The 26,498-nt window shown below is 49.0% G+C and overlaps 1 protein-coding gene across 1 annotated transcript in view; it reads left to right on the top strand.

Moving 5' to 3' along the window:
- The window catches only part of LOC146351043 (uncharacterized), a 139,942-nt gene that overhangs the window by 35,266 nt on the left and 78,178 nt on the right, over positions 1-26,498 (top strand). Inside the window, exons 4-6 of the mRNA XM_084845670.1 lie at positions 878-1,062; positions 5,081-5,475; positions 6,712-7,800. Coding sequence (XP_084701796.1) covers positions 5,085-5,475; positions 6,712-7,800 — 1,480 coding nt within the window. The 5' untranslated portion in view covers positions 878-1,062; positions 5,081-5,084. The remainder of the gene's footprint in view (positions 1-877; positions 1,063-5,080; positions 5,476-6,711; positions 7,801-26,498) is intronic.

Here is a 26,498-nt window from a genome sequence, read left to right as displayed (position 1 = left end):
CAACCGCTACGCCATTGGCGCCCCTGTTTTTGTTACCGTGATATTTACCATGATAAATATTTATGTAGCCTATCATGGCAAAAAAACAGGAATGCAAATGGCGGCGGCTATGGCAGCGGCTTCAGCTGCCGCCAATTGCATTCCCTTTTTTTGCCGTGATAGGCTATGTAAATACTTACGTAGCCTATCACAGCCTCCACAGGGACGCAAATGGCATCCCTGGTTTAGCTGTGATAGGCTACATAAATATTTACGCAGCCTATCACGGTAATAATGAAGAAGCGAATGGCGGCTGCAGATGCGGCCACCATTCACAAAGCAGCGCAAACGGCACCAGGTAAGTGCTCCGTTTCGCACGCCTTTCGGTGGGTGGTGAGGTGGGGGTAGGGATGTCAGAGAAATTCTCTCGAAAGTGAAATGGGCTCGAAATCAGTCACTTTCGGTTCGCCGAACCCTTTCCCGAGACAAGGTGCCCAGGTCTACCCGAACGTGAGCTCACACGGCACTTTTTTTTTTTTTATCTCCCGAATGTTTTACGAAGGTATTTACGAAGGCAACTTCGCAAATTAGGATGAAAGATGGCGAAAGGGATTTCATGAAACTATTTAATAAACATGCAGTTTCCTTTCCTGCTACGACGCGGCTTTCTTTTGCTGGGAGGGATGGGGTCACGAAGTGCACGTAGCCTGCCTGCCCTGAGGCCGAGCTGCATAGCCTCATCTTTTGTTCTATACTTTTATTGTATGTGTGAGGTCAGGTTCAGGTCAGGTGAGGTCACCTGAGCGAGATCCCTCCAGGCCACCCCCCCACCCCCCCAGGAAGATAATTGAGGGGAGGGAACTCATTGACCATTTATCCCCTGGATTCCCGCCTTTAGTTCACATACGACGGCGGTCGTGCAGCAGCCTCACTTGCTCCAAGCTAGACTCCAGAGTCCAGAGACAGACTAGAACAGGCGCCGCTGCTGCTCCGTCCCAGCTGCTGCAACTTTCTTTCTCTGCATCCCCACGTTCTACGGCACTGCAGTTCAACCTTTTTTCTTTTTTCTTTATTACAGTGAAGGTATGTTTACATTACCTGAATGTGCCCTTATGCTTAGTGATTTTGGGGTGAGATGGAGGAGCAGGGGGAACTGGGGGGGAAGGCATCCTGCAAGGACTCCATCCCCCATCCTCCTGGGCTTTCCAGGATTCACCCATGTGCCTGCCTATGTATTTATTTCTGGGGCGGGGGGGGGGGACTGGAAGGCATCCATCCATCCCCCATCCTCCTGGGCTTTCCAGGATTCACCCATGTGTCTGCCTATGTATTTCTTTCTGGGGTGGGGGGAGGGGGGAGCTGGAAGGCCTCCATCCCCCATCCTCCTGGGCTTTCCAGGATTCACCCATGTGTCTGCCTATGTATTTCTTTCTGGGGCGGGGGGAGGGGGGAGCTGGAAGGCTTCCATCCCCCATCCTCCTGGGCTTTCCAGGATTCACCCATGTGCCTGCCTATGTATTTATTTCTGGGGCGGGGGGGGGGGGGACTGGAAGGCATCCATCCATCCCCCATCCTCCTGGGCTTTCCAGGATTCACCCATGTGCCTGCCTATGTATTTCTTTCTGGGGTGGGGGGAGGGGGGAGCTGGAAGGCCTCCATCCCCCATCCTCCTGGGCTTTCCAGGATTCACCCATGTGTCTGCCTATGTATTTCTTTCTGGGGAGGGGGGAGGGGGGAGCTGGAAGGCCTCCATCCTCCATCCTCCTGGGCTTTCCAGGATTCACCCATGTGCCTGCCTATGTATTTCTTTCTGGGGCGGGGGGGGGGGACTGGAAGGCCTCCATCCATCCCCCCTCCTCCTGGGCTTTCCAGGATTCACCCATGTGTCTGCCTATGTATTTCTTTCTGGGGTGGGGGGAGGGGGGAGCTGGAAGGATTCCATCCCCCATCCTCCTGGGCTTTCCAGGATTCACCCATGTGCCTGCCTATATATTTCTTTCCGGGGCGGGGGGGACGGGACGGGAAGGCCTCCATCCATCCCCCATCCTCCTAGGCTTTCCAGGATTCACCCATGTGCCTGCCTATATATTTCTTTCTGGGGCGGGGGCGGGGGGACGGGAAGGCCTCCATCCATCCCCCATCCTCCTGGGCTTTCCAGGATTCACCCATGTGCCTGCCTATATATTTCTTTCTGGGGCGGGGGGAGGGGGGAGCTGGAAGGCCTTCATCCTCCATCCTCCTGGGCTTTCCAGGATTCACCCATGTGCCTGCCTATGTATTTCTTTCAGGGGCGGGGGGAGTGGGGAGCTGGAAGGATTCCATCCCCCATCCTCCTGGGCTTTCCAGGATTCACCCATGTGCCTGCCTATATATTTCTTTCTGGGGAGGGGGGAGGGGGGAGCTGGAAGGATTCCATCCCCCATCCTCCTGGGCTTTCCAGGATTCTCCCATGTGCCTGCCTATGTATTTATTTCTGGGGCGGGGGGAGGGGGGAGCTGGAAGGATTCCATCCCCCATCCTCCTGGGCTTTCCAGGATTCACCCATGTGCCTGCCTATATATTTCTTTCTGGGGTGGGGGGAGTGGGGAGCTGGAAGGATTCCATCCCCCATCCTCCTGGGCTTTCCAGGATTCACCCATGTGCCTGCCTACGTATTTCTTTCTGGGGCGGGGGGAGGGGGGAGCTGGAAGGCCTCCATCCTCCATCCTCCTGGGCTTTCCAGGATTCACCCATGTGCCTGCCTATGTATTTCTGAGTGGGTTGGGGCGGGGGGAGGGGGGAGCTGGAAGGATTCCATCCCCCATCCTCCTGGGCTTTCCAGGATTCACCCATGTGCCTGCCTATATATTTCTTTCTGGAGCAGGGGGAGGGGGGAGCTGGAAGGCCTCCATCCATCCCCCATCCTCCTGGGCTTTCCAGGATTCACCCATGTGCCTGCCTATATATTTCTTTCTGGGGCGGGGGGGGGGGTGGACTGGAAGGCCTCCATCCATCCCCCATCCTCCTGGACTTTCCAGGATTCACCCATGTGCCTGCCTATATATTTCTTTCTGGGGCAGGGGGAGGGGGGAGCTGGAAGGCCTCCATCCCCCATCCTCCTTGGCTTTCCAGGTTTCACCCATGTGCCTTCCTATATATTTCTTTCTGGGGCGGGGGGAGGGGGGAGCTGGAAGGCCTTCATCCTCCATCCTCCTGGGCTTTCCAGGATTCACCCATGTGCCTGCCTATGTATTTATTTCTGGGGCGGGGGGAGGGGGGAGCTGGAAGGATTCCATCCCCCATCCTCCTGGGCTTTCCAGGATTCACCCATGTGCCTGCCTATGTATTTCTGAGTGGGTTGGGGCGGGGGGAGGGGGGAGCTGGAAGGATTCCATCCCCCATCCCCCTGGGCTTTCCAGGATTCACCCATCTGCCTGCCTATATATTTCTTTCTGGGGCGGGGGGAGGGGGGAGCTGGAAGGATTCCATCCCCCATCCTCCTGGGCTTTCCAGGATTCACCCATGTGCCTGCCTATGTATTTCTGAGTGGGTTGGGGCGGGGGGAGGGGGGAGCTGGAAGGATTCCATCCCCCATCCTCCTGGGCTTTCCAGGATTCACCCATGTGCCTGCCCATGTATTTCTTTTTGGGGCGGGGGGAGCTGGAAGGATTCCATCCCCCATCCTCCTGGGCTTTCCAGGATTCACCCATGTGCCTGCCTACGTATTTCTTTCTGGGGCGGGGGGAGGGGGGAGCTGGAAGGCCTCCATCCTCCATCCTCCTGGGCTTTCCAGGATTCACCCATGTGCCTGCCTATGTATTTCTGAGTGGGTTGGGGCGGGGGGAGGGGGGAGCTGGAAGGATTCCATCCCCCATCCTCCTGGGCTTTCCAGGATTCACCCATGTGCCTGCCTATATATTTCTTTCTGGGGCGGGGGGAGGGGGGAGGTTGAAGGCCTTCATCCTCCATCCTCCTGGGCTTTCCAGGATTCACCCATGTGCCTGCCTATGTATTTCTTTCTGGCGCGGGGGGAGTGGGGAGCTGGAAGGATTCCATCCCCCATCCTCCTGGGCTTTCCAGGATTCACCCATGTGCCTGCCTATATATTTCTTTCTGGGGCGGGGGGAGGGGGGAGGTTGAAGGCCTTCATCCTCCATCCTCCTGGGCTTTCCAGGATTCACCCATGTGCCTGCCTATATATTTCTTTCTGGGGCGGGGGGAGGGGGCAGCTGGAAGGCCTCCATCCATCCCCCCTCCTCCTGGGCTTTCCAGGATTCACCCATGTGCCTGCCTATATATTTCTTTTTGGGGCGGGGGGGGGGGGGACTGGAAGGCCTCCATCCATCCCCCATCCTCCTGGGCTTTCCAGGATTCACCCATGTGCCTGCCTATGTATTTCTTTCTGGGGCGGGTGGAGGGGGGAGCTGGAAGGCCTCCATCCCCTATCCTCCTGGGCTTTCCAGGATTCACCCATGTGCCTGCCTATGCATTTCTTTCTGGGGAGGGGGGAGGGGGGAGCTGGAAGGATTCCATCCTCCATCCTCCTGGGCTTTCCAGGATTCACCCATGTGCCTGCCTATGTATTTCTTTCTCGGGAGGGGGGAGGGGGGAGCTGGAAGGCCTCCATCCTCCATCCTCCTGGGCTTTCCAGGATTCACCCATGTGCCTGCCTATGTATTTCTGAGTGGGTTGGGGTGGGGGGAGGGGGGAGCTGGAAGTATTCCATCCCCCATCCTCCTGGGCTTTACAGGATTCACCCATGTTCCTCCCTATGTATTTCTTTCTGGGGCGGGGGGGGGGGGTTCTGGAAGGCCTCCATCCATCCCCCATCCTCCTGGGCTTTCCAGGATTCACCCATGTGCCTGCCTATGTATTTCTTTCTGGGGCGGGGGGAGGGGGGAGCTGGAAGGCCTCCATCCATCCCCCATCCTCCTAGGCATGGATGGGCCACATCCTCCATCCTGGGCTTTTCAGCCTAGTCTGCTGTACAATATGCCCCTGTTTAGTTAGCACTGAATTGCTGGATTGGAGGGTAACTACTTCTACACTGTACTATATCTGCGATTAGGCTGTTCACATGCTTTCAGCTTTGCCACATGCATTTATGTCTCCTTCTGCCCAGAGACATGAACATGGAGAAAAGAGGAACCCGTGGTCAATCCGGCACTCAAAAGAGGCGTGGACGCCCGGCAAGAACCTACACCGCTGAGGCTGCATTTCAGCGGTATTTTAATAATGAGATGGAAGTGGAGGAAGCCCAAGGTGTGACCAGCAGCGACAGCAGCCCCAGCCCCAGTCCACCCCGCACCCGTAAGCAGCGCACACCACCAATTTCCACTACAGAAAGTGACACAGGCACAACCGGCCACAACTCCAGAGGAAGAGGAAGAAAGTTCTTGGATGGTGAGCGGAAGGGCAGTGTCTCCAAACCCAAAGCGGATGAAAATGTTCCCAAGGAAACTCTGCAGCGGCGGGATGAAAGTCAAGATGTCTACCTCATTCCAAAGGATGAATCTGGTAAGACTCTGTCACCACAGGTGCTTGTGAATATCTGGATACAACTAAATGTCTTTGAATATTTGAATAGTCCCTACATTAGCCTTCTGCAACCTGCAGCCTTCCAGATGTTTTGGGCTACAACTCCCAGCATTATTGACCATTGGTCATGCCGGCTTGGCCTGATGGGATTTGAAGTCCAAAACCTTTGGAGAGGAGCATTTGGGGAAGGGATCTTCTTCTTCAACACAACAAAACATACACGACTGTTTTACATTCATCCATATTCATTGCTGTGAACATATTTCATATTATTTAAATGTTACACGGTGCTCCAGTACGAAAGAAAACCCCAAGTCTTTAAAAGAACTGCAATACTTTCTCAAACAATACACCTTTTCGGTGGGAAAACACTTCAGTGTTTTGTGCTCGCTTGTTTCCAAAGCCATTCATCATAGTTTGCTGTCTTGTTTGGGCTTGATCTCTTTTAACTAGAGCTGCGATGTGAATTGATTAAGCAATTACATTTCTGAGGATGGTTTTTAAAATGTTGCAGAAATCTGAGTCAGAGACTTATTTAGTCCCTTTAGTCTGACCCCCGATATGGCTACTACAAAAAGAGCGCCTGACTAATCAGGCACTGCTCCTGGGGGACCACAAATGCACCCTTGAAAAAGGCCGTGGGATTCGCCAAGTATGTGCTCAGGTCAGGACCAGCCCTATCGTTAGGGAGCCTTGCAGCTCCTCAGCCAGCTTGTTGTCCTCTGGTGTGGTGGAAGAGGCTCTCCCATTGTCACTGTTCAAGTAAGATTCAGCTATCGCCCTATGTAGGATGGAGGGGTGCCATTTTACCCTTTGCCTCAGGAAGCAAAACGCGTTGGGCCAGCCCTGTGGGGGATGAGTCCCACACAATGGTATAATAGAGCTGATGAAAGGAGTGGACCTTGCAAGGGAGCCAGATATCTCCTCCCCCATGCTTTTCATGTTTTCACCAGTGAGGACACGTTTAGATAACTCTCGTTGAGTTTCCCAGTCTGTACAGTACCTTTTTTTTGCACCTAATGTGTTTTCTCAGTGCTCGGTAGTGCAGGAGTAGCTTACAACTGCACCTTGTGTCATGTGGATTGATCGCGAGTCCTCCAAGCTATGTTTCATAGATTGCTACAACAACACAGTTTTATTTGCTTGGCTATTACTCAGGTGTAAAAGTCGCAGTTCTCATGAAACTCTGCTTCTATGTATTTTGAATCTTTACAGAGACGCCCACAACCGTCCTCCCTGCATCCGACAGCGGAAGTGGGGCAGGTGAACCAGGTCCACAGCTGCCTGCTGATGATCACCTCGTGGGCGGCGGCTCAGGTGATTTTGAAAAAAATGCCGGAGGACTTAGCGTCATCAGTGATCCGGACAGCGAAGATGATGAGGAGCTCTTCTATATCAATGATGTCCCTGCTGAGACTGGGTCTGACTCTGTTCTCCACTTCCAGCCTTCTGCGTTCTGCGGGAGCAATCCCAAACCTCAGGAACAAACGTCCCCTGCCAAGCACTGGTCAGCACCATCAACAACACCATCAACAACACCATCCACAGATGAGTGGGAACATGCAGCTCCAGCTGCCACCTCATCTGGAACTGAAGGCCCCATTCCCCAAAGAAGAAATGGTGGTGGCAGGGTGAGCTCCTATGTGTGGCGCTTCTTCAAATATGCAGAGAACGACTGCTATGTCGTGATGTGCGATATTTGTCGAAGCCGTGTGCGGCTAGGAAAAGAAGGGGGCTGTCCACGAGTGGGCACGTCTGCCATGAGGCGACACATGGAGGTGCATCATCCGCTTCTTGTGCCCAAAGATAGCAATGGGAAGCCACAACCATCCAAAAAGAACAGTACCGCCTTTGCCTCATCTTCCAAAGACCTCACGCAAAGTGGTCTGGGTGGGAAGGGCACAGAAGGCAGCTTTGCTAAGAGGCAGGTCTCACTGGAGAAATGCCTTGCGCTGACACAGAAATTACCCTCTGACAGCGCCCAGGCACGACTGTGGAATCACCTCCTGACAGTGGCCATTGCAGCACGTATGCTTCCCTTCTCCCTGGTGGAAGATGAAGACTTTTTGGCCTTCATTAAGAGCATCTGCCCTCGGTGGGATGTCCCCTCTCATCACTACATTAGTGGCGTAGCCATTCCAGCCCTGGCTTCTGCAATCAGACGGGTGATCCAACAGGATTTGAAATGTGCAGTTGGAGGAAGTGTACATTTAACGAGTGACACATGGACAAGTAACCAAACAAAGTCTTATCTGTGTGTCACTGCGCACTGGGTATCCATCAGTGCGAGCAGCCGACTGAGTCGTAGAACAGCGACATTGTCCCTCACAATGCTCTCTGGGACACACACAGCGGAAAACGTCAGCAGCAGCATCAGTGGTGTTGTTCAGTCCTGGTTGGCCCCCTTAAATCTTACAGTGGGGTGTGTAGCAACAGACAATGCCTCAAACTACCTAAAAGCAGCCCGCATTGCACGGCTAAACCACATTCCATGCGTTGCGCACTGCTTGAACCTTGTGGTGCGTTCTGGATTGAGCAATGCCTCCCCAAAAATTGGCAAGCTACTTAAGGTGGCCCAATCCATTTGCACCCACTTCCGGCAGTCCTGCTCAGCAATGGAGGCAATCGGCGCCATCCAACGTAGCCGTGGCCTTCCAGAACACAAATTCATTTTGGATGTGTCCACACGCTGGAACAGCACATTGCATATGCTTCAGAGACTCTGTGAGCAGAGACCAGCTATAAATGACTACATCACTGAGAAGCAACACCACTCCAAATTTTTTGTCACACCACATCAGTGCCTCTGGATGCAAGACCTGGTGGACATTTTAAAAATTTTCGATGAATGCACAGCGGTACTGAGTGCAGACTATGCCACACTGGGCCAAGTGCTACCTGTGCTAAGGATCATAGAGGGGGTGCTGAGAAAACGCCATTCTGAGATTTGTGAGCGCACCAGTGCTGGAGGCAGGGAATTATTCCCCAATCCTGCAGTTAGGCTTGCAGAATTCCTTCTGCAGGAGCTGGGCACCAACAAACACATAACCTCAATCAGGGGGGACATGAAATACGTTGCTGCTGCATTCCTTGAACCACGGTTCAGGGATAGCTCAACAAGTGCGGAGCCTCCAAACGACAACCCTGACTTCCAAAGTTTAAAAAAAAATTTGACTGAGAAAGTCATGGAGTGCTTCCAGAGAGATGGGCTGGATGAGAAGGAGCTGGGTGAGGCTAGTAGGACCACTACCTCCCCTGAAGACAATATCTGCAGCAGTAGCACCATCACCAGCAGGAGGGGCAATGATGACGCCACAGCAGCTGCACCACCAACAGAGTCAGACACAGGGGCATCTTGTCTCAAGTTCAGCTTGTACTCCTCAATGGCAGTGGAGCTTGGTGTAAGTGGGCGCAGGCGGGGGGAATGTGCCAAAGCAGCCAGGAAAGCATCAGCCTATGATGTGCTTGTCCGGGAACTTGAAGGTTATTCAAGAGAGAGTTTCTCGGGAACACAGATCAGCCCAGAGAGTGATCCTCTCCTATACTGGGATACAAAATGTGGCGTTTGGCCACATCTGAGCAAAGTCGCCATTTGGCATCTATCTTGCCCTCCCTCGAGAGTGGCCTCTGAAAGGCTTTTCTCCACCACAGGCAACATTGTCACCGCCCACCGAAGCAGACTCACGCCACAACATGTCTCCACCCTCGCCTTCATACGCTCCAACAGGGGATGGATTCCCAAGGAGCACCTCCCCCCCCCACCAGCTGTCAGCAGCAGAGTAGAGCAGTCATCAAGTGACGAGGAGGAATCCTGGGATGATGACACTGCTGCTAATGTGAGCCAGAGTTCTGAGGGACAATGAGGCAGAATGATACAATTTGTGAGTGGTCGCACTGAGGTGTCCCTCAGAACTTTGTCCAAACCTGCAGTCCCTGTCTGGCCTGGGCAGAGCCCAAAGCACTGGCGATATGTGGCGGAGCTTAATAATACCTCACATGCAGAATCCAGTTGCGCTACCCGACTGTGTGTGGCGGACTATGCAACAGCGTACATCCCTACTACACACACACACACACACACACACAGAGTTCTCTATGCATCCCAGTGTACTCCGCTATCGACTGTATATGTGTATCTTTACCCCTCTGAATGTTAGTGTGATTCTGATTCCCCAAATGTATGTATAGTTCTATTTCTCTTGATGTTGATGTATGCTTTTAATTCATTTAAAATTCTTTCATAAATCACGGAATTGCTTTCAAAGACCTTGTTGTGGTCTCTCCCTGGACTCCCTCAGCTTTTGGGTTTTCCTAAGCACCGAGAGCTCTGTGTGAAAAGATCCCTCTGGTATGTGTCCAGTTTACATGTATGTGATATGCACCTACACGTAAAACAAAGCATACTTCATAGAATCGTAGAGCCACAGAATCATAGGGTTGGAAGGGGCCTACAAAGCCATCGAGTCCAACCCCCTGCTCAAATTAAGGTGTCCAAGTCAGAGCATCCCTGGCATATGGCTGTCCAGCCTCGTCATGAATGCACTCATTCCTAACATCAGGGATGCGGACTGTCCATCTCCCTATGAGGGAAGCTGTTCTTGTTTGGCTGGGATTCTGGGGAGGCGTTCTTGTTGCGGTTAACAGTAAGCAAACACAGAGATCATTGTGTACAATGATATAGATTTAAGAAATTATATCTGTGGACTTGAACCAAGGAATTGTAACCTATTTTTTAGAAAGAACTTTATATACAAACAGAACAGATCAAGACAAAACACAGAAACAATTCAACAATTCAAAAACAACGTTGGGCTGGCTGGCTGTGGCTTTCACGCTCCAGGGCCTCCACCCTCCTTCAAAGGTCATCACCTGTGTGTAGAAAGAAAGAGAAGAATAAAGCACAATGGTAATATGCATCTTGCAGGCAGAGTTGTTAGCTCAGGTCAGGAGCCATTCTGTAGTACTACTTACAGGTCCTCCTGAGCATCCGGACGTCTCTTATCAGACGCGTCAGGATCACAAGAGGAGGGGCTTCATCTGTGGAAGAAGGGTGGCCTTCCTCCACAGATGCTGCTCCTCTTGCTGCTGGCTCTTCCTCCTCCTCCTCCTCCTCTGTCCTCTCCCTCTCCGCGGCCCTCAGTGCCTCCTCCACCAGCAAGGCATGATGCGCAGCTGTGGGATGTCACAGTAACAGAATGAATGCCTTTATATATGTGGTGAGTGAACAAAACCACAGTCACTGATTGATCTGTCTATCACCATCCCCACTACCATAAGGACCACTGATTCTGTCCTCCCACCACAAGGTCTAATGATGAGGGGATAATTAGGGAGGCAGATTATACAGTACTGACAGTTTTGGTGTGATGGGGACTGTTGGACTTCTGTAAACATGCACAGGATTGCACTTCTAGTCACCCCACTTCTACATTTGCAATGCCATGGTATCTGTTCATTCTAGTGATGCATTGCATAAATGCCACCTTTTTTCCTAGCGCAAGGAACCCAAGGCGGCTCACATTAGCCTCTTCCTCTCCATTTAATGCTCACAACAACAACACTGAGGTAGGCTGGGGCTTTCTGACTGGGCCAAAGTCACCCAGCGAGCTTCCATGGCTGGGTGGACTATACCCAGATCTCCAAGGTCTCAGATGAACACTTGCTCATGAGTTGACTGGAGTGCCAATGTCTTGGTAGAAAGTGGGGTGGGTGGGGTGCAAAAATTCAGCAATCACTACATGAAGAAGGAAGACGACACCGAGAGGCTGGCCCTGTTGCTGCTGGGCTGGTGCCAGTCCCCCTGTGTGCACTGCAGAGACCGGCAGCAGCAGCATTTCCGTGGAAATGGACAGTGTGTCAGTGTGTAATATGAGTTGTAGTAGCCAGGCCCGCATAATCCTATGCATGTGGTTGTACAGGGAAAAACAACGCAGTTCCCAGCATCCCAAAGTGGCTGGAAGATGATGGGACCTTTTTCTGTCCAAGTTCAGCAAGCATAGGATTGCAGGCTAAAAATGTCAGGATTTGTTTGTTTCTCCATGAGAGAGACCACAAAGAGATAGCTTCATTTTCGGTACACATCCTTGTCTTCATATTTAGTTGAGCTTGATGATGGGATAACTATAACTTACCAGGCATATACCTCTGCAAAAATGGGGGCCGGCCTGCTTGGACCCACACTCTGCGGATGCGCCAGTAGTAGGCGGGGGGGTTGGACAGCGGTGCCCTCCGCTCGGCAGCAGCAATCCCCTCTCTGACGAAGGACTGCTTGAGCACCTTCCATTTGGACCTCAATTGTCCAACTGTGCGATAGTGGCCCGCTCGCTCCATCCTCCTCTTTATCTGGGCCCAATAAAGTTCATTGCAGCAGGAGGAGCTGCCAAACAGCACTGCCACCGCCTCGCTGTGCCTAATGTTGATGAGGAGGGCCTTGGTCTCCTCATGGTCCCACCTCCTGCCACGCACTGGTGCAGCCATTTTGCAATTTGCACACAAACAAACACACCAAGACAGCCACGTGCACAACCACCACTTAACTACACACACACAGACCAAACCGTACAAAAACACCACAATGCACAACTACACACACACACACACAGACCAGACAAAACCACAACAATGAACAAACAACAGAGGAAATCCAATAATAAGCAAGCACCACCACTAACACACCACCACCACCACACCACAGAACTCCAGCCACAAATCCCCACGCAGATGCAAGCGCAAATGCAGACGACATTCAGGAAGTTAGCAGGAAGCTGACGACAGATTTTGTGGAAGCGGAGCTGCAGCCCCCTTTTTTTTTATTGTGACTGTGTGAGGCGGTTAGGTTAACAACAAGACCAGTAAACGCGAGGATAATTAAGCACAAATACACAGAAATTAATAAAATCCCTGTCCCTGTCCCTGTCCGAGAAAAGAAGACAGCGGGGGAGCGCACAGAAGGCGGGAAAGTGGGAAACATATTTCGGGCAGCAATGAAAAATACGTAAATAATTACGAAAATAGTGGAAAAGTTCTGGCCAAGGCAATCCACCTTCCGAGAGTACGGCGGAAGCAACGGGGGGATTCCCCCCTACGGAGGAAATCTGTAAGCAATCACAACATAATATTTACAATTAGGTTGTAATTGTTAATCTTTACGTAGACTACGGCGAAAATAAGGGCAACGCAAATAGCATTGTCCGTATTTTCGCCATGGTCTACGTAAAGATTTACGGAGACTACAGGGGTCAAATAAGGAACACAAATGGCGGCGCCCCATGGGCACCGCCATTTGCGTACGCGCTTCTTTCTTTTTTTTTTCCAATGTCACCCGTGATAGGCTACGTAAGGATTTACGTAGCCTATCACGGCCACGTGGTCTTTTTTTTTTTTTTTCGTAGTTCACGGCCCAGCGAGGTGGGAAGCCTCCCCCCCGGCCTGAATTTCGGCCAGGCGAGGCGGGAAGCCTCCCCCCCTTCGCCTGAACTTCGGGGGGAGAAGCGAAGCGCCTCCCCCCCCACCGTGAAAAAAGCTGCCAGACCAGGTAAGTGACTTTCGTACATCCCTAGGTGGGGGGCTTCGTTCCGCCACGGATTTCGGGGGGCCGAATGCACTGGCATTCGGCTTCACTGAGATCCGTAGCAGAATTCTCTGACATCCCTATCTCCACCTTGAATTTTATTCCAAGATGAAGACCAATTTCCCAGACCCACCCACACACTTGCTTAGCTGGTTACTACTCTCTTTCCCCTTCCTCTTTTTCATTTGGAGTGTTCAAGCCCGCGTTCTCTCCAATGCACCTACTAACCAATCATGTATGAGGAATTAGTGGGCCACATACCCCAGCAGCTGCATGATTTGCATCAATGCGGAAGAGGTTGTTATGTGTGTACAACTTTCTGATGCATAGGACCCCTTTTTTCACTAATGCCAATATGTGTGGGTGTCAGCAAGCTAGGGGCGTGGCCAACACGTGCGCTGATATGCAAGGGGTTTGGCCAGCAGGAGTGTGGTCACTATCCCTATCTTCACACAGCCTTTGCCCAAATTATTAATCCACAGTTGCACAAGAAGGAAAAACAGTCAGACATGAGAGGCAAAGCAAGAGATGATGAAAGTGTTTTTCATGTGAATAGATAGAGTTTTGCTGTTAAAGTTTACAAGTCAGTTCTTTTCCTATCAAAATAATTTATTTTTGGTAATAGTTTCTATGCAGTTTTGTAATTAGATTCTATATTTTCCATTCCTACACTCCTATTCACTGATAAAATTAGAGACATTTTAACAGGAAAAAGTGATCCAGAAAGAGAATTTTGTATTTACATGCATAGTTCTTTAGTGATAATCATATATAAAATGATGAAACTACTCAGGGCACTTGAGTTGAGTACGGACAGAAAAAAGAAAGGCACAGTAGCAAAATGACTAGAAAGCAACATGATATGTTGAATGTAAGTGTACTATTAAAATGAGTGGAATAAGGTCTTCTTGGCACTGAAGAAGGTGACTCTCAAACTCTTTGTGCATTGTTTGAGGCTTTATCTCCCCTCACCCCCAGCCACGCCACCAAAAGTAAATTCCATTTATAGAATTTTCCTTGTATCTTTCCCGTATTATGCCCAACCCAGGACTGAAGCATACTAATATTTTAATATTAGTTTTATAACATGTAAATTAATAGGAAACAAACTGACAATAGTTGGATCTAGGGATGTCAGAGTAATCCACCATGGATTCAAATGAGTTTGGATTTCTATGACTCTGACCTGCAGATGTTGCAACAGACCAGCTTTTTCTGAGCCACATGGACTTGCAGACTGGCATTAACATTAGAATATGCATTAGCACATTTGCACAAGTGCACATTAATGCTAATGCAAAACAGCATAAGTAGCATGAAATTCTGGAAGGGGAAAAAACATCTGATTCTGTCAATGAGCAGATTACAGAACAAAAGTCGCCTGACAATCCGCGAAACAGATGGGATGGATTTAACAAAATCTGTATATCCCTCGTTAGATCCCATGTCATTTTTTTCCAAAGGTTTATGCATCTTTCTTACACCCAGATCTTATAGAGACTCATAAGTGAAGCACAGCATGAACACCACTGCTAGGTACATTTGTATCACTTACAAGGAAATAAGGGACAGGTCAATGCTACTGTCGCAAAGCCAGAGAAACAGCTTCTCATATCAGTTTGCACCAGGGTAGTGGAATAACCTTCAGCAGACAAGTACTCTCCAAAGAATTCCCAAGATATTGTCATTAGTTGCTCATTTGATGAACTTGAGTTTTACCTCTAGGACATAAGCCAGAGTTGTTCAGCTGGAAGTGAAGTACCTTCATCTAGCACTAGCTGGGCTCCATGGAATTCCCATCAAGGTGTGGTTAAAAAAAATGGGTCACATTTTCAATTCTATGGAAAAGTGATGATGCAAATGTATATTGTATTGCTATTCCATGCAAAATCAGGAAAGACAAAATATAACAGCCAATCTGCCTTTTGAGAAGATTGCTCCGGAAGTACATCCATGCCCCCTAATTGATGAACTAGTAGAATCTGAGTTCATGTGCTCCATCCTATGAAGCCCTTACTTCCATGAGATGTTGACTTTAGTAGAGCCTCTTGACCACTCAGGAGGGTCTCATGTAGTTTTGGGGCTCTGAAGTCATGTCTAGACAAGGGCTGGGCAAATCTGGCCCTCCTGGGATCCCCATTCAGCCGTCTGGGGTGTCTCAGCTGGCTTCCTTTTCCTGGCTGTTCTCCCTTGACTGCTGAACATTTGGTGGTTTTCCAGTTTTTACAGTTTCCCATTCTAAAAGATTGAAATGCCTCTCCTAAGGCTTAGTTCCTTGCAGTAGAAGCTTTAATCTAAAATATGCTGGTACTTTGGCCCCACCTGTTTTTCCTTTGGCCCCACCCACTACTGGGATGCAGCCCCCAAGAGCTTCTCTGAAATGGAATTTGGCCTTCATGCTGAAAGAGGTTCTTGGTCTAGACAATACAGTGGTCCCAAGAACAAAGTGGACTATAGTCCTTTCACCATGCATATTAGGAAACTGAACAAGGCAAAACACACCACACAGAGAGAGCTATTGGTTGCCTTTACACTAAAGAAAAACCCTGCAATCCTCCCATTCTGGAGCCTTTCCACATTTACAGCCGGCTTCCAGACAGCAATCACGTGATTGCTGACAGGGAAATTGCTTTTAATTTTCCCGTTTAATAGAACACAATGAAACAGTGCCATCTAGTGGCTGTTTTAATAGCATAGCTGTGGACTGAGAAGAGGCAGGCAGCCGGGACATCCTACAGCCTCAGGTGGGGCCAGCTTACCATCTTTCTGACCCTGCCTGGTGCTATGTTGCTGCCTGAAAGACGCTACATCCAAGCTGGAGAGAAAAACACTCCCCCAGGCAGATTTGGGCCAGCTGGGCTCAAGGTGCCTGGGGCAGCTGGGGTTATCTGCCCATGCTGATGCAGGATGGCAGTGCCCCGGCGGTGGCGGGGTCACCCCTTGGGGGGCAGCTGCTTCGGCAGGGACACAAGGGCAAGGGCCACCCCCTAACATCTGGCTGATTGTAGCTTTATATGTGGGGTTAGCTGCTTTCCAACAAAAACTTTGTTATGTGCATTGGAGAGAGGGTATGGGGCCAAGGTGGGGGACTTGAAGGGCCCCCAGTTAGTGTATTGCAGGTTAAGGGTTATATGGGATTGGGAGGAGGGCTGGCCAGTTTAGGAGAACACGGCCCAGACAGTTAACGGCTGTGCCATGTTCTGGCCCTCCCCCCACCTGCAGGCACAGTGGTTGCCCCATCAGCCTGCCCTCGGGCCTCCGGGTGCTGCTCTTAAATGCCAGATCAGTTCAGAATAAACCTCCCTTATCCATGGTTTAATAGTGGATGAGACGGCCCATCTGGCATGCATGCATAACCAAGACCTGGGTGCGTGGGTAGTAGGGATGTCAAAGAATTTTTCCACGGATCTCGGGGACGCTGAATGCCAGCTCATTCAGCCCCCCGAAATCGGTGGTGGAACAGTCTGCCCCCCCCGCCCCCCCCCGGGATGGGACTTACCTTGGGCGGATCTTCCTGGCAGCGGCGGCTCCAACGGCGGCTCCGGTGGCGGTTTGGTGGCACCATTTTCACCATTTTCACCCCCACCATTTTCAGTTAAAAAAAACAAAAACAAAAAAGCGTGATAGGCTACGTAAAGATTTACGTAGCCTATCACGGCTAGATTTTTAACAAACACTATGATAGGCTACGTAAATCTTTACTTAGCCTATCACAGCTGATTTAAAAGAAAAAAGAAAAAACGCATGTACGCAAAGGGTGGCGCCCATGGGTGCCGCCATTTGCGTTCCTTATTTTGGCACGTCTTAGTCTACGTAAACATTTACATAGACTAAGACGGCGAAAATAAGGGGAACGCAAATAGTGTAGCGTCTACGCTATTTACGTTCCCCTTATTTTCGCCGTCTTAGTCTACGTAAATGTTTACATAGACTAAGACGTGCCAAAATAAGGAACGCAAATGGCAGCGCCCATGGGCACCGCCATTCGCATACGCGTGTTTTTTTTTCTTTTAAAACAGCTGTGATAGGCTACGTAAACATTTACGTAGCCTATCACGGCTGACTGCAGGGACGCAAACAGCGGCAGCTACGGCCGCCGCCATTTGTATCCCTGCTAGCCAGTGGCTGGATGTCCGGCTGCTGGCAGAGCCGGCCAGTGGCTCCACAGAATCCCTTCGAAGCGGAGCCAGACAGCCAGGATTCCGGGGGGGGGGGAGGAACGGAGCGGCTCCCCCCTGGTGAGGATTCTGGGGGGAGGGACGGAATGCCTCCCCCCCAACCATTAGCATAATCCCCGAAAGGTAAGTCACTTTCGTACATCCCTAGTGAGTAGGGAAGAGTTGGTCTCTCTCAGCTCTGCCCACCAGGGTAGTTGGTTCAGCATCAGGGAAGACTTGAGGGCAGGGGAGGGGGGTTGCTATGGTCTATAGAAGTTCCATCTCCCTCTGCAGGCTCCCTGTCCATGTGACTACTGGTCTGGAGTGTTTGCACCTTGTGTTGGGCCAGCGGGACAGATTGGGGATTCTGTTGGTGTACCGGCCACCCCACTGCTCAACAGATTCCCTCGCTGAGCTGATAAAAGTTGTCTCGGGTGTATTGTTGAGATCCCCCAGACTATTAGTTCTGGGGAATCTCAACGTTCATGCTGAGGGCACCTTGTCAGGATTTCATGGTCTCCATGACAACCATGGGACTGTCCCAGCATGTCACTGGCTGAAGAGGTATAGGTGGCATACTCTAGACTTGGTTTTCTCAACTGGACACGGAGATGGTGATCTGAAGGCGGGGGACTTTGCTTCTGTCCCTCTGTCATGGTCAGATCATTGCCTGCTGAAGTTTAGACTTATGGCAGCTTTTCCCCTCTGCAAGAGTGGGGGACCTATTAAGATGGTCCACCCCTTGAGGCTAATGGATCCAGATGATTTCCAGAGGGCTCTGGGGAGCTTTCCGGCTGATATGGCTGGCTCTCATGTCGAAACTAGGGAAATAGATTCCCCACCGTCTGTTCCGGTGGGGAATCTATGGGGGGGAAGCGATCCATTCCTTCCCCCCGGAATCCACACGGAGCGGTTCCGCTCCACAAGGATTCTGCAGAGCCAGGGGCTGCCCCCTTCCACCATCTGCATGCCCTGGATTCCCCCGCGTTTTTTTTCCAGCTCCCCGAACTAACGTAAATAATTCCGTAGGTACCGCCAAAAAATCCTTTCCGTGCACCCACTATCAGTCTCCGTAAGCCTTGGGTCATAGGGAAAATGCCTATTTATTTTCATTAAAAGGGTAAAGCCCTTCACAGGGATTCCCCACGTAACTTCCAGTCACCTGACCTCATCGGACCTGTCCTGACCTCACCTCACCTGACCTCACCGGACCTGACCTCACTTTACCTGGCCTCACCTAGGGATGGCGGAGAATTTCTCCCCGAAACTTCGGGGGGCCAAGCGCCAACGTGTTCGGCCCCCCAAACAAGTTTCGGGGAGAAATTCTCCGCCCCCCCGCCCCCCGCACCCCCCCCAGGACGGGACTTACCTTTGCCGAATGTCCCTCCCGGCGGCGGGTCCGGCTGGCGGTTCGGCGGGTCTTCATCAGGGGCGGGGGCGGCAGCCGATCTTTCGACCGGCTGCTGCCGCCGCCATTGCAATAAAAGAAAAAAAACAACGCCCCCGTGATTGGCTACGTGACGATTAACGTAGCCTATCACGGCTAGATTTGCAAAGTCAGCCATGATAGGCTACATAAATCATCACTTAGCCTATCACGGGTGACTTTAAAAAAAAAAAAAAGCGCGTACGGATAATGGCGGCCCCCATAGGGAGCCGCCATTCCCGTTCCTTATTTGGTCGCTGTAGTCTACGTAAATGTTTACGTAGACTATAGCGACCAAATAAGGAACGCGAATGGCGTCTCCCTATAGGGGCCGCCATTTGCGTACGCGCTTTTTTTTTTTTTTTAAGTCACCCGTGATAGGCTACGTGGCGATTTACGTAGCCTATCACGGCTGACTTTGCAGATCTAGCCGTGATAGGCTACGTTAATCGTCACGTAGCCTATCACGGGGGCATTTTTTTGTGTGTTTTTTTAACTGTTTAGTTCGCGGCCTGGCGAGGTGAGGCGCCTCCTCCCCGGCCTGAATTTCGGCTGGGCAAGGTGGGAAGCCTCCCCCCTTGCCTGAATTTCGGCCGGGCGAGGTGGGAAGCCTCCCCCCCCGGCCTGAACTTTGCGGGGGGAGCAACGGAGCACCTCCCCCCCACCGCGGGAAATCTTCGAGGACAGGTAAGTGACTTTCGTCCACCCCTAGCCTCACCTCACCTGACCTCACCTCCACAGACAATAAACAGAAAAGATGAAGGATTTCTGTGGACTTCAAGATGCAGTGCCAGTGAAAGAAAGCCTCGGGTCACAGGGAAAATGCATCGTAAAAAGGGTAAAGCTGTTCGTGTTCTTCTTCCTCCATTTCTGATTTACGGATTTCTTTTCGTAATTATTTTCGTAAAATCCACCATTCAGCGGACAAAAAAAAAAGGGTCCACATGAGCTACAGTCTGGGTCGACCGGGCTGCTCCGTTCCGAGGAGGATTCCACGGACCAGATTTGTCAGAATTCGATCCCATTTAAAATTCATGCGGAATTCTCTGACATCCCTAGTTGAAATCCTGGTTGATCTGTGGAATGCAGAAATGACCTGGGCAGTTGACATGATTGCTCCTGAGCGCCCTCTCCTGAATAGAGCTCATACTGCTCCATGGTACACCCCAGAGCTGAGAGCAATGAAACAAAATAGGAGATGGCTTGTGTACAGATGGACAACTCCTAGTGGGTGCAATCAAACCCTGGTATGTGCCTACGGTAAGGTATACTCAAGGGCAGTGAAGGCAACAAAGAACATTTGTTACATTTCACTGTCTCCATTCAGTCTTCTATATGCTGCCCAGCGGAGCTTTTTAGGGTCGTTCATGGCCTATTACATGCTGGCCCTAAGGAGATTGTAGACCCATCTGAAGCCCACTGTAATTCCTTTCCTAGGCACTTCCAGGATAAAATCTCTTGCATCCACCAGGACTTAGACTCCAGTCTCACAGCAGGTGAATCTGGTGAGGTGTCGAGAGCACAGTCTTGACCGGTTTTCTTGGATGAGTTTCAGTTAGTACAGCTCAAGGATGTTGACAAGGTACTTGGACTGGTTCATGCAACCACTTCCATATTGGATCCTTTCCCCTGTTGGCTTATAAAAACTAGCAGGGAAGGTCAAGCTGGCTGGGCCAGAGAGGTGATAAATGCCTCCTTGCAAGAGGAAGTGGTCCCGGGCCATCTCAAAGAGGCAGTGGTGAGACCACTCCTGAAGAAACCCTCCTTGGACCCAGAAAATCTTAATAATTTTAGGCCAGGGGCAAATGTTCCTTTACTGGGCAAGGTTCTTGAGCAGGTGGTTGCCAACCAGCTCCAAACACTCTTGGATGAGACTGATTATCTAGATCCATTTCAGTCAGGGTTCAGGCCGGGTTTGGACACAAAAACAGCCTTGGTCACTCTGTATGATGACCTATGTATGGAGAGAGACCGAGGCAGAGTGACCTTGATTCTCCTTGATCTCTCGGTGACTTTTGATACCATCGACCATGGTGATTGTCTGGGGCGATTGTCTGAGTTGGGAGTGGGAGTCACTGCATTGCAGTGGTTTTGCTCCTACTTAAATGGTCGGCTCCAGAAGGTGGTACTTGGGGGATATTGCTCGGCCCCATGGACTCTCCAGTATGGGGGTCCACAGGGTCGGTTTTGTCTCTCATGTTATTTAACATCTACATGAAACCGTTGAGTGCGGTCATACAGAGTTTTGGAGTGAGCTGTCATTAGTATGCTGATGACCCACAGCTCTATTTTTTTCCTTTTCATCTTCTTCAGGTGAGGCTGTGGATGTGCTAAATCAGTGCCTGGCAGCAACAATGGACCGAATTAAGTTTCAATGGACTGAAACTTAATCCAGACAAGACTGAGATGCTGTTAGTGGGTGGTTCTGTTGACTGGATGGAGGGTGCTCAACCTGTTCTGGATAGGGTTGCACTCCCCCTGAAGGAGCAGGTTCGTAGCTTGCGGGGGGTCCTCCTGGAGCCATCTTTGTCAGTTGAGGCTCAAGTAGGCTCAGTGGCATGGAGTGCCTTCTACCAACTTTGGTTGGTGGCCCAGCTACGCCCCTATCTGGACAGGGATAGCCTGGCTTCAGTTGTCTATGCTCTGGTAACCTCCAAGTTAGATTACAGCAAAGCACTCTACATGGGCCTTCCTCTGAAGATGGTTCAGAAGCTGCAGCTTGTGCAAAATGCGGCAGCCAGACTGATAACAGGGACCAGAAGGTCTGAACATATAAGACCGATTTTGGCCCACTTGCACTGCCTGCCTATATGCTTCCAAGCCCAATTCAAAGTGCTGATTTTGACCTATAAAGCCCTACACAGCTCGAGACCACAGTACCTGATAGAACACCATTCCTGGCATGAACCAGCCTGTACACTATGCTCTGCATCTAAGGCCCTCCTCCAGGAGCCTCCTCCAAGAGAGGCTCGGAGGGCAGCAACAAGGGAGAGGGCCTTTTCTGTGGTGGCTCCCCATTTATGGAATAATCTCCCTGACAAGGCCCACCTGGTGCCAACATTGTCATCTTTTCAGCACCATGTTAAAACTGCCCTCTTCTCTCAGGCATTTGGCAGCATATAATGAGTCTCTGATTGCCTCTGGCTGATGTTTTATATTGTTTTAGGTATATGTTGTTGTTGTTGTGTGTTATTTGTTTTATGTCATTATGTGAATGGTTTTTATATTTTATATAATGTATTTTAATGGTTTTTAATTTTTGTGAACTGCCCTGAGAGCTTCACCTATGGGACGGTATAGAAATATAATAAATGAAATGAAATGAAATGAAATAACAATCTGACTTTTAAAAATGGTTTATTGGTTCTGGATCTTTTTGGAGAGAAATAACTAGGAAATATTTATTCTCTGGATGTGCCCTGGGGGTTAATGACATCATGAAAAGGACCCGCAAATTTCCATGTATGAGCAATCTCAATAGCAGGTGAATTCTGTGTGAAGCAGCCCTTTGCATTAGCTCTCTTATCTCATTTTCAGGTATGACTGCATTTGGAGAGATTGTGCAGTGAATTTAACTAGAAAGGAGCTTAGGTATGCAGTACAGTTGGTGCATCTTTAAATATACAAATCAGCCTTTTTCCATGTGATTTAAATGAAGCAACATTGATTTACACACCTGCTGCTCAATTGCAGTTACAGTTTCAATGCAGAATTCTAGTGTGACATCGCATTGACTTATGTATCCTGTATCATCTTCCATTATTATGCTGTGTTCCATGTTGTACATAGCTTAAAGTGTTTTGAAACTAAATGATCACGTAGCAGGCGAGCAATGGTTTTGTATACATGATCTGGTTCACTGAAATAGGAAGTGCATGCTTACGTTTTAATACATCACTCAAGAAAGAGATTGTTGAAACCCTTTGCTGAAGCCTCAAAGGTCTCAGTGGAGATGTTGTTCACCAATGCAGCTATTATCCTTTGGTACAATGCACAGGATATTAAAGATGTCAGGAGGATCCAGCAAGAGCCAAGAGTCTATGAATGAGATAACAACCAGTCTTGTTACACAGAAGACTATTTTGATACCCATATCTCATCCTTCACTGTAGCAGGCAGCAGTCAATTAAACAGAAAGCTGGGCTGTGAATAAATGGATCTGGAAGGAAACCAGTATGGAAGAATCATTATCTGGGGAATTTTAGCTGCCTCTCTAGTTTGCTGAGCAGGACTGTGTCCAATAAGGTACAGCAAAGATTAGAGGTCAAGGGTCAAGGAAGCATGAACAGAAAGGAGAAAATGAAAAGGACATATTGAATGGTTTTGTATGTGTTGGGTTGCTTTAGTGACACTTTGGACAGTACTAGCAGAAAGGACTTTCTGGAACCTAACATGATGTTCTTAAATAGAAATCCTGTTAGAAAATAATTTGGGCTATACATGTACACTATTTGCAGCAATACACTATTCGCAAGCTAGATAAAGTCTAATTTGAAGCACGAGGGCAATAATGCAGTGGATGTGAAGGGAAACTATTTCTGTTTCTGTTTTAAACCATAGGAAAGATGATGGTTCAATTACTAACTAAGGTAAATACCAACTAATTAATTTTGGAACCCATCCGCTTGCTACAAATATCATTTTGATCCTCTTTTTAAAATAATGATTAAACAATAATGACGAAGCAGTATATTACCAAAATCAGACATAATACAAAATCAGAACAAAGACTTAACATATAACACTGGAAAACCCCTAGAATGAATAAATCAATAAATACCAATATCTAGCTCTGGAAATAAAGATGTGTCTGGAATTCAGGCCAATTCATGTAGTTATCAACCTCCCTGTCCAACTACAGGAATTATTGTAAATAGCCTGAAGCAAAACATTGAGAAAATGCCTACAACACACAATGAAACCAAATGTCCTTTTCCAGACTGGTCATATGTGGCAGGATATTCCTAGATAATCACTTGGGGTATTGACTCCCAACCTGAGTAAGCACTGAGGTTATCAAGAAAGAAAAAAAGGAAAATTACCATTCAAAAGCACACGAGTGTAATCACGATTTTACTATATGCAACCTCTATGTCCTTATAACAGCTTGTGAGTCGGATCCATTGTAAAGCCAGAGAAGACCAAGGCTGAGGACAAGTGTCTGGCCCAAGGCTATCAAGTAAATACATGGCTGGACAGGTTCCTGCAAAGCCTATCCAGGATGCTAGCCACTGGGCTTAACCACCTCTACCTTTGGTAAACATGGTCTCCCTGAAGATTAAAGATGCTGGCAAAGTTCTCTTGTACCTGACTTAGACACAAAGGTCAGGAATTCTTAAAATGAAATATGAGCTTTTAAAGCCTCCATGGTCTTCTCTGGCTCAGATCAAAATCCACACCAGACAAGAAGTCCCAGCTTTTCTCCTGCCCACCCCTCGAAGCCAGCACCATTTCCAAAAGCCTTCTTCACCAGCCACACCCCAAAACACGCCCTTTATCTATCAAGTGGTGGCAGCAGAGAAAAGCACCAACAGCAAAGAGGAAGCTGATTGAGGTATCCCCTTCCTTGCCTACTTTTTGCTGGCACCTGACATATGAGGTAGTAGCATGCTACAAAAGTGGGGTGGTAAGTTGTGAAGTGCCAGGGCTCATCACAACAGTCCCCATAGCCATGTCCCCAAGGAGGGTTCGAAATTGCAGGCAGCTGTGTTAATCTATCTCAACAAACTAGTTCCAGGAGCTTCCATCTGCTACAAGCAGGTCTTTCATAAAGCTAAGAGATCTTAACTGCCCATTTAAGACCAAAACACACACACGCAGTACCTTACATTACAAAAAGGAACAATATATAGGAGCTGGCAAAATTCATCCCCACCACCACCGCCGCCACAGCTACTGTGAGGATTGCAGCTGAGCTCAGAGAGAACAGGGAATTCTGGAGGTAGGGGGAGATGACATCATAGTCCCTGCTAATGAAAAAGTGGTGGCCCTGTGAGCCCCAGCTCCATGAAACCACTGGTGCGCCAAGGTGCATCTCCTGTGGTCCTCCAGGCTCTGTGTCCTGCTATCCAGTGCATCAGAGAGATGAAGACAAAAAGGACACGCCTCTCCTCTCCTCTCCCCATGTGCCCTCTACTGATACTGCTGCTGCTGTTTGCCAGGTAAGGGAAGAGACGGCAGTGGCCAGAAGGGAGATCTTTGGGGGTTGGCAAGGCCTGGTGGTGATGAACAGAGGCAGTTTTCTGATCTTCCAGATTCACTCCGAAAACTGATCTGAGAACACAGATCATTTCCAAGTTAATCTGATAAGAGGATTGAAGTGCTTGCCCATTTCTGCTGAAGACAGAGAAAATGTTGGACTATGTTTCTGAATAGCCTTTTGCCATATTTACTTCCCCAGATCCAGTTTCTTGTAAACAACAACAACAACAAGAACAACCCATTAACAATAATCATTGTGGTTTTCTAGCTAGCTGCCAGGTGAATTCCTCCTTGCAAACAATTCATGGTTTTGCTACAAGAAGTGTGAATAATGTACAACCTTTTAATATGCAGACATGTTTTGTTTTTTTCTAAAACGAAATACCTTGTAATGTTGATGACAAAACTACCCTTGCTAGTTTAAAACAAACTGGGAGCATATGACTTCAGATATTTGTATGCTTCTCAGTTTGAAAACTGTCCATCTTCATTAAACTGTGTCATTCCATGGTAGATGGCAATAATATCTCTACTGAGTTAAATACATATTAGACATCTGGAGAGCCACGGTGATAGTTTATTGGTACTAATATATGTCCATATAATCACCTAGCTGCTGATTTAGGGTTGGTGTTTACACATTCTGAGAACCTCATTGTGAATTCCCAGAAAATTCTTTTCTACATTCATTTTTCCATCATGGAAATTAATCTCTGGGTATAACGAGCAGTATCTTCGGTTACAGGTGCATGGTTCGGGAGCTGCTGTATGTATCAGCTGTATTATCCTCAGTCTTTTTGAAAATTGCAGGTTCTTTTCCAGTACTAAGATAAATGCAAAATAAGTGACTCTAAGAAACAAACTGAGGATAAACATACTGCTATACTGCATCTGTTCATAATACAGATTACCAGCAGTGGGCCAGACTCTATACTGAACATGGATGGAATGGGTGCTTCCCCTAAGGCTTACAGTCTAAATTAGGAAGAATGCACAAATATGGGGGAAACTGGCAAAGGACTGACAGTAAGTAGTGGATTGCTGGAATCAGATACTCATGCTTCTCCTTTTCCCAAATACCTAATCTCACACTCTGCTTTTGAATGTTTCACTTTGCAATGGTCCATCATTGTGCAGTATCCATTTATTACTGAAAGGTTTTGCCCCATTAATTAACTACTTGGTTGCATTGTAATCAAAGCTTTCAAGAATGTGCAGTGATCCAACAGTCTGAGCAAGCACATCACGAGGCTGTTTATTGCTTCCCAAGTTCCAGTGTGAACAAAGCCCAGGGCCATGCAGTTGTGGTGGTATGCCACTTGCTATTAACTTCACAGATTGTAAGCCTGAATATATATGACACAGCAGTAGGCCGGTTTAACCAGAAAGGTTTACATGGAATCTAATGTAAATGGAGAACGTTGTTTCTGTTTTTGGAAGAATGAAGCAGTTGTCTTTGTTAGAAAGAGATGGCAATCAACAGCTCCTTCTGCCCACTGTTCTTGCAGAGAACAGCCTGGAAACAAACTGGTAGAGGTGTGGGAGAAATTGGTTCAGTTCATATTTTGATGTGAGCCTACATAATTTCACACTTCCAAGCCAATATGTGAAACAAAACTCAATTATCCTTCCAAATGTGCACTTGTCC

Source organism: Heloderma suspectum, chromosome 3, assembly GCF_057233095.1.
Source record: "Heloderma suspectum isolate Gila_16-S chromosome 3, 16-S_ref, whole genome shotgun sequence".
NCBI classification, from domain to species: Eukaryota; Metazoa; Chordata; class Lepidosauria; order Squamata; family Helodermatidae; genus Heloderma; species Heloderma suspectum.
This window is presented reverse-complemented; position numbering and strand designations above follow the sequence as displayed.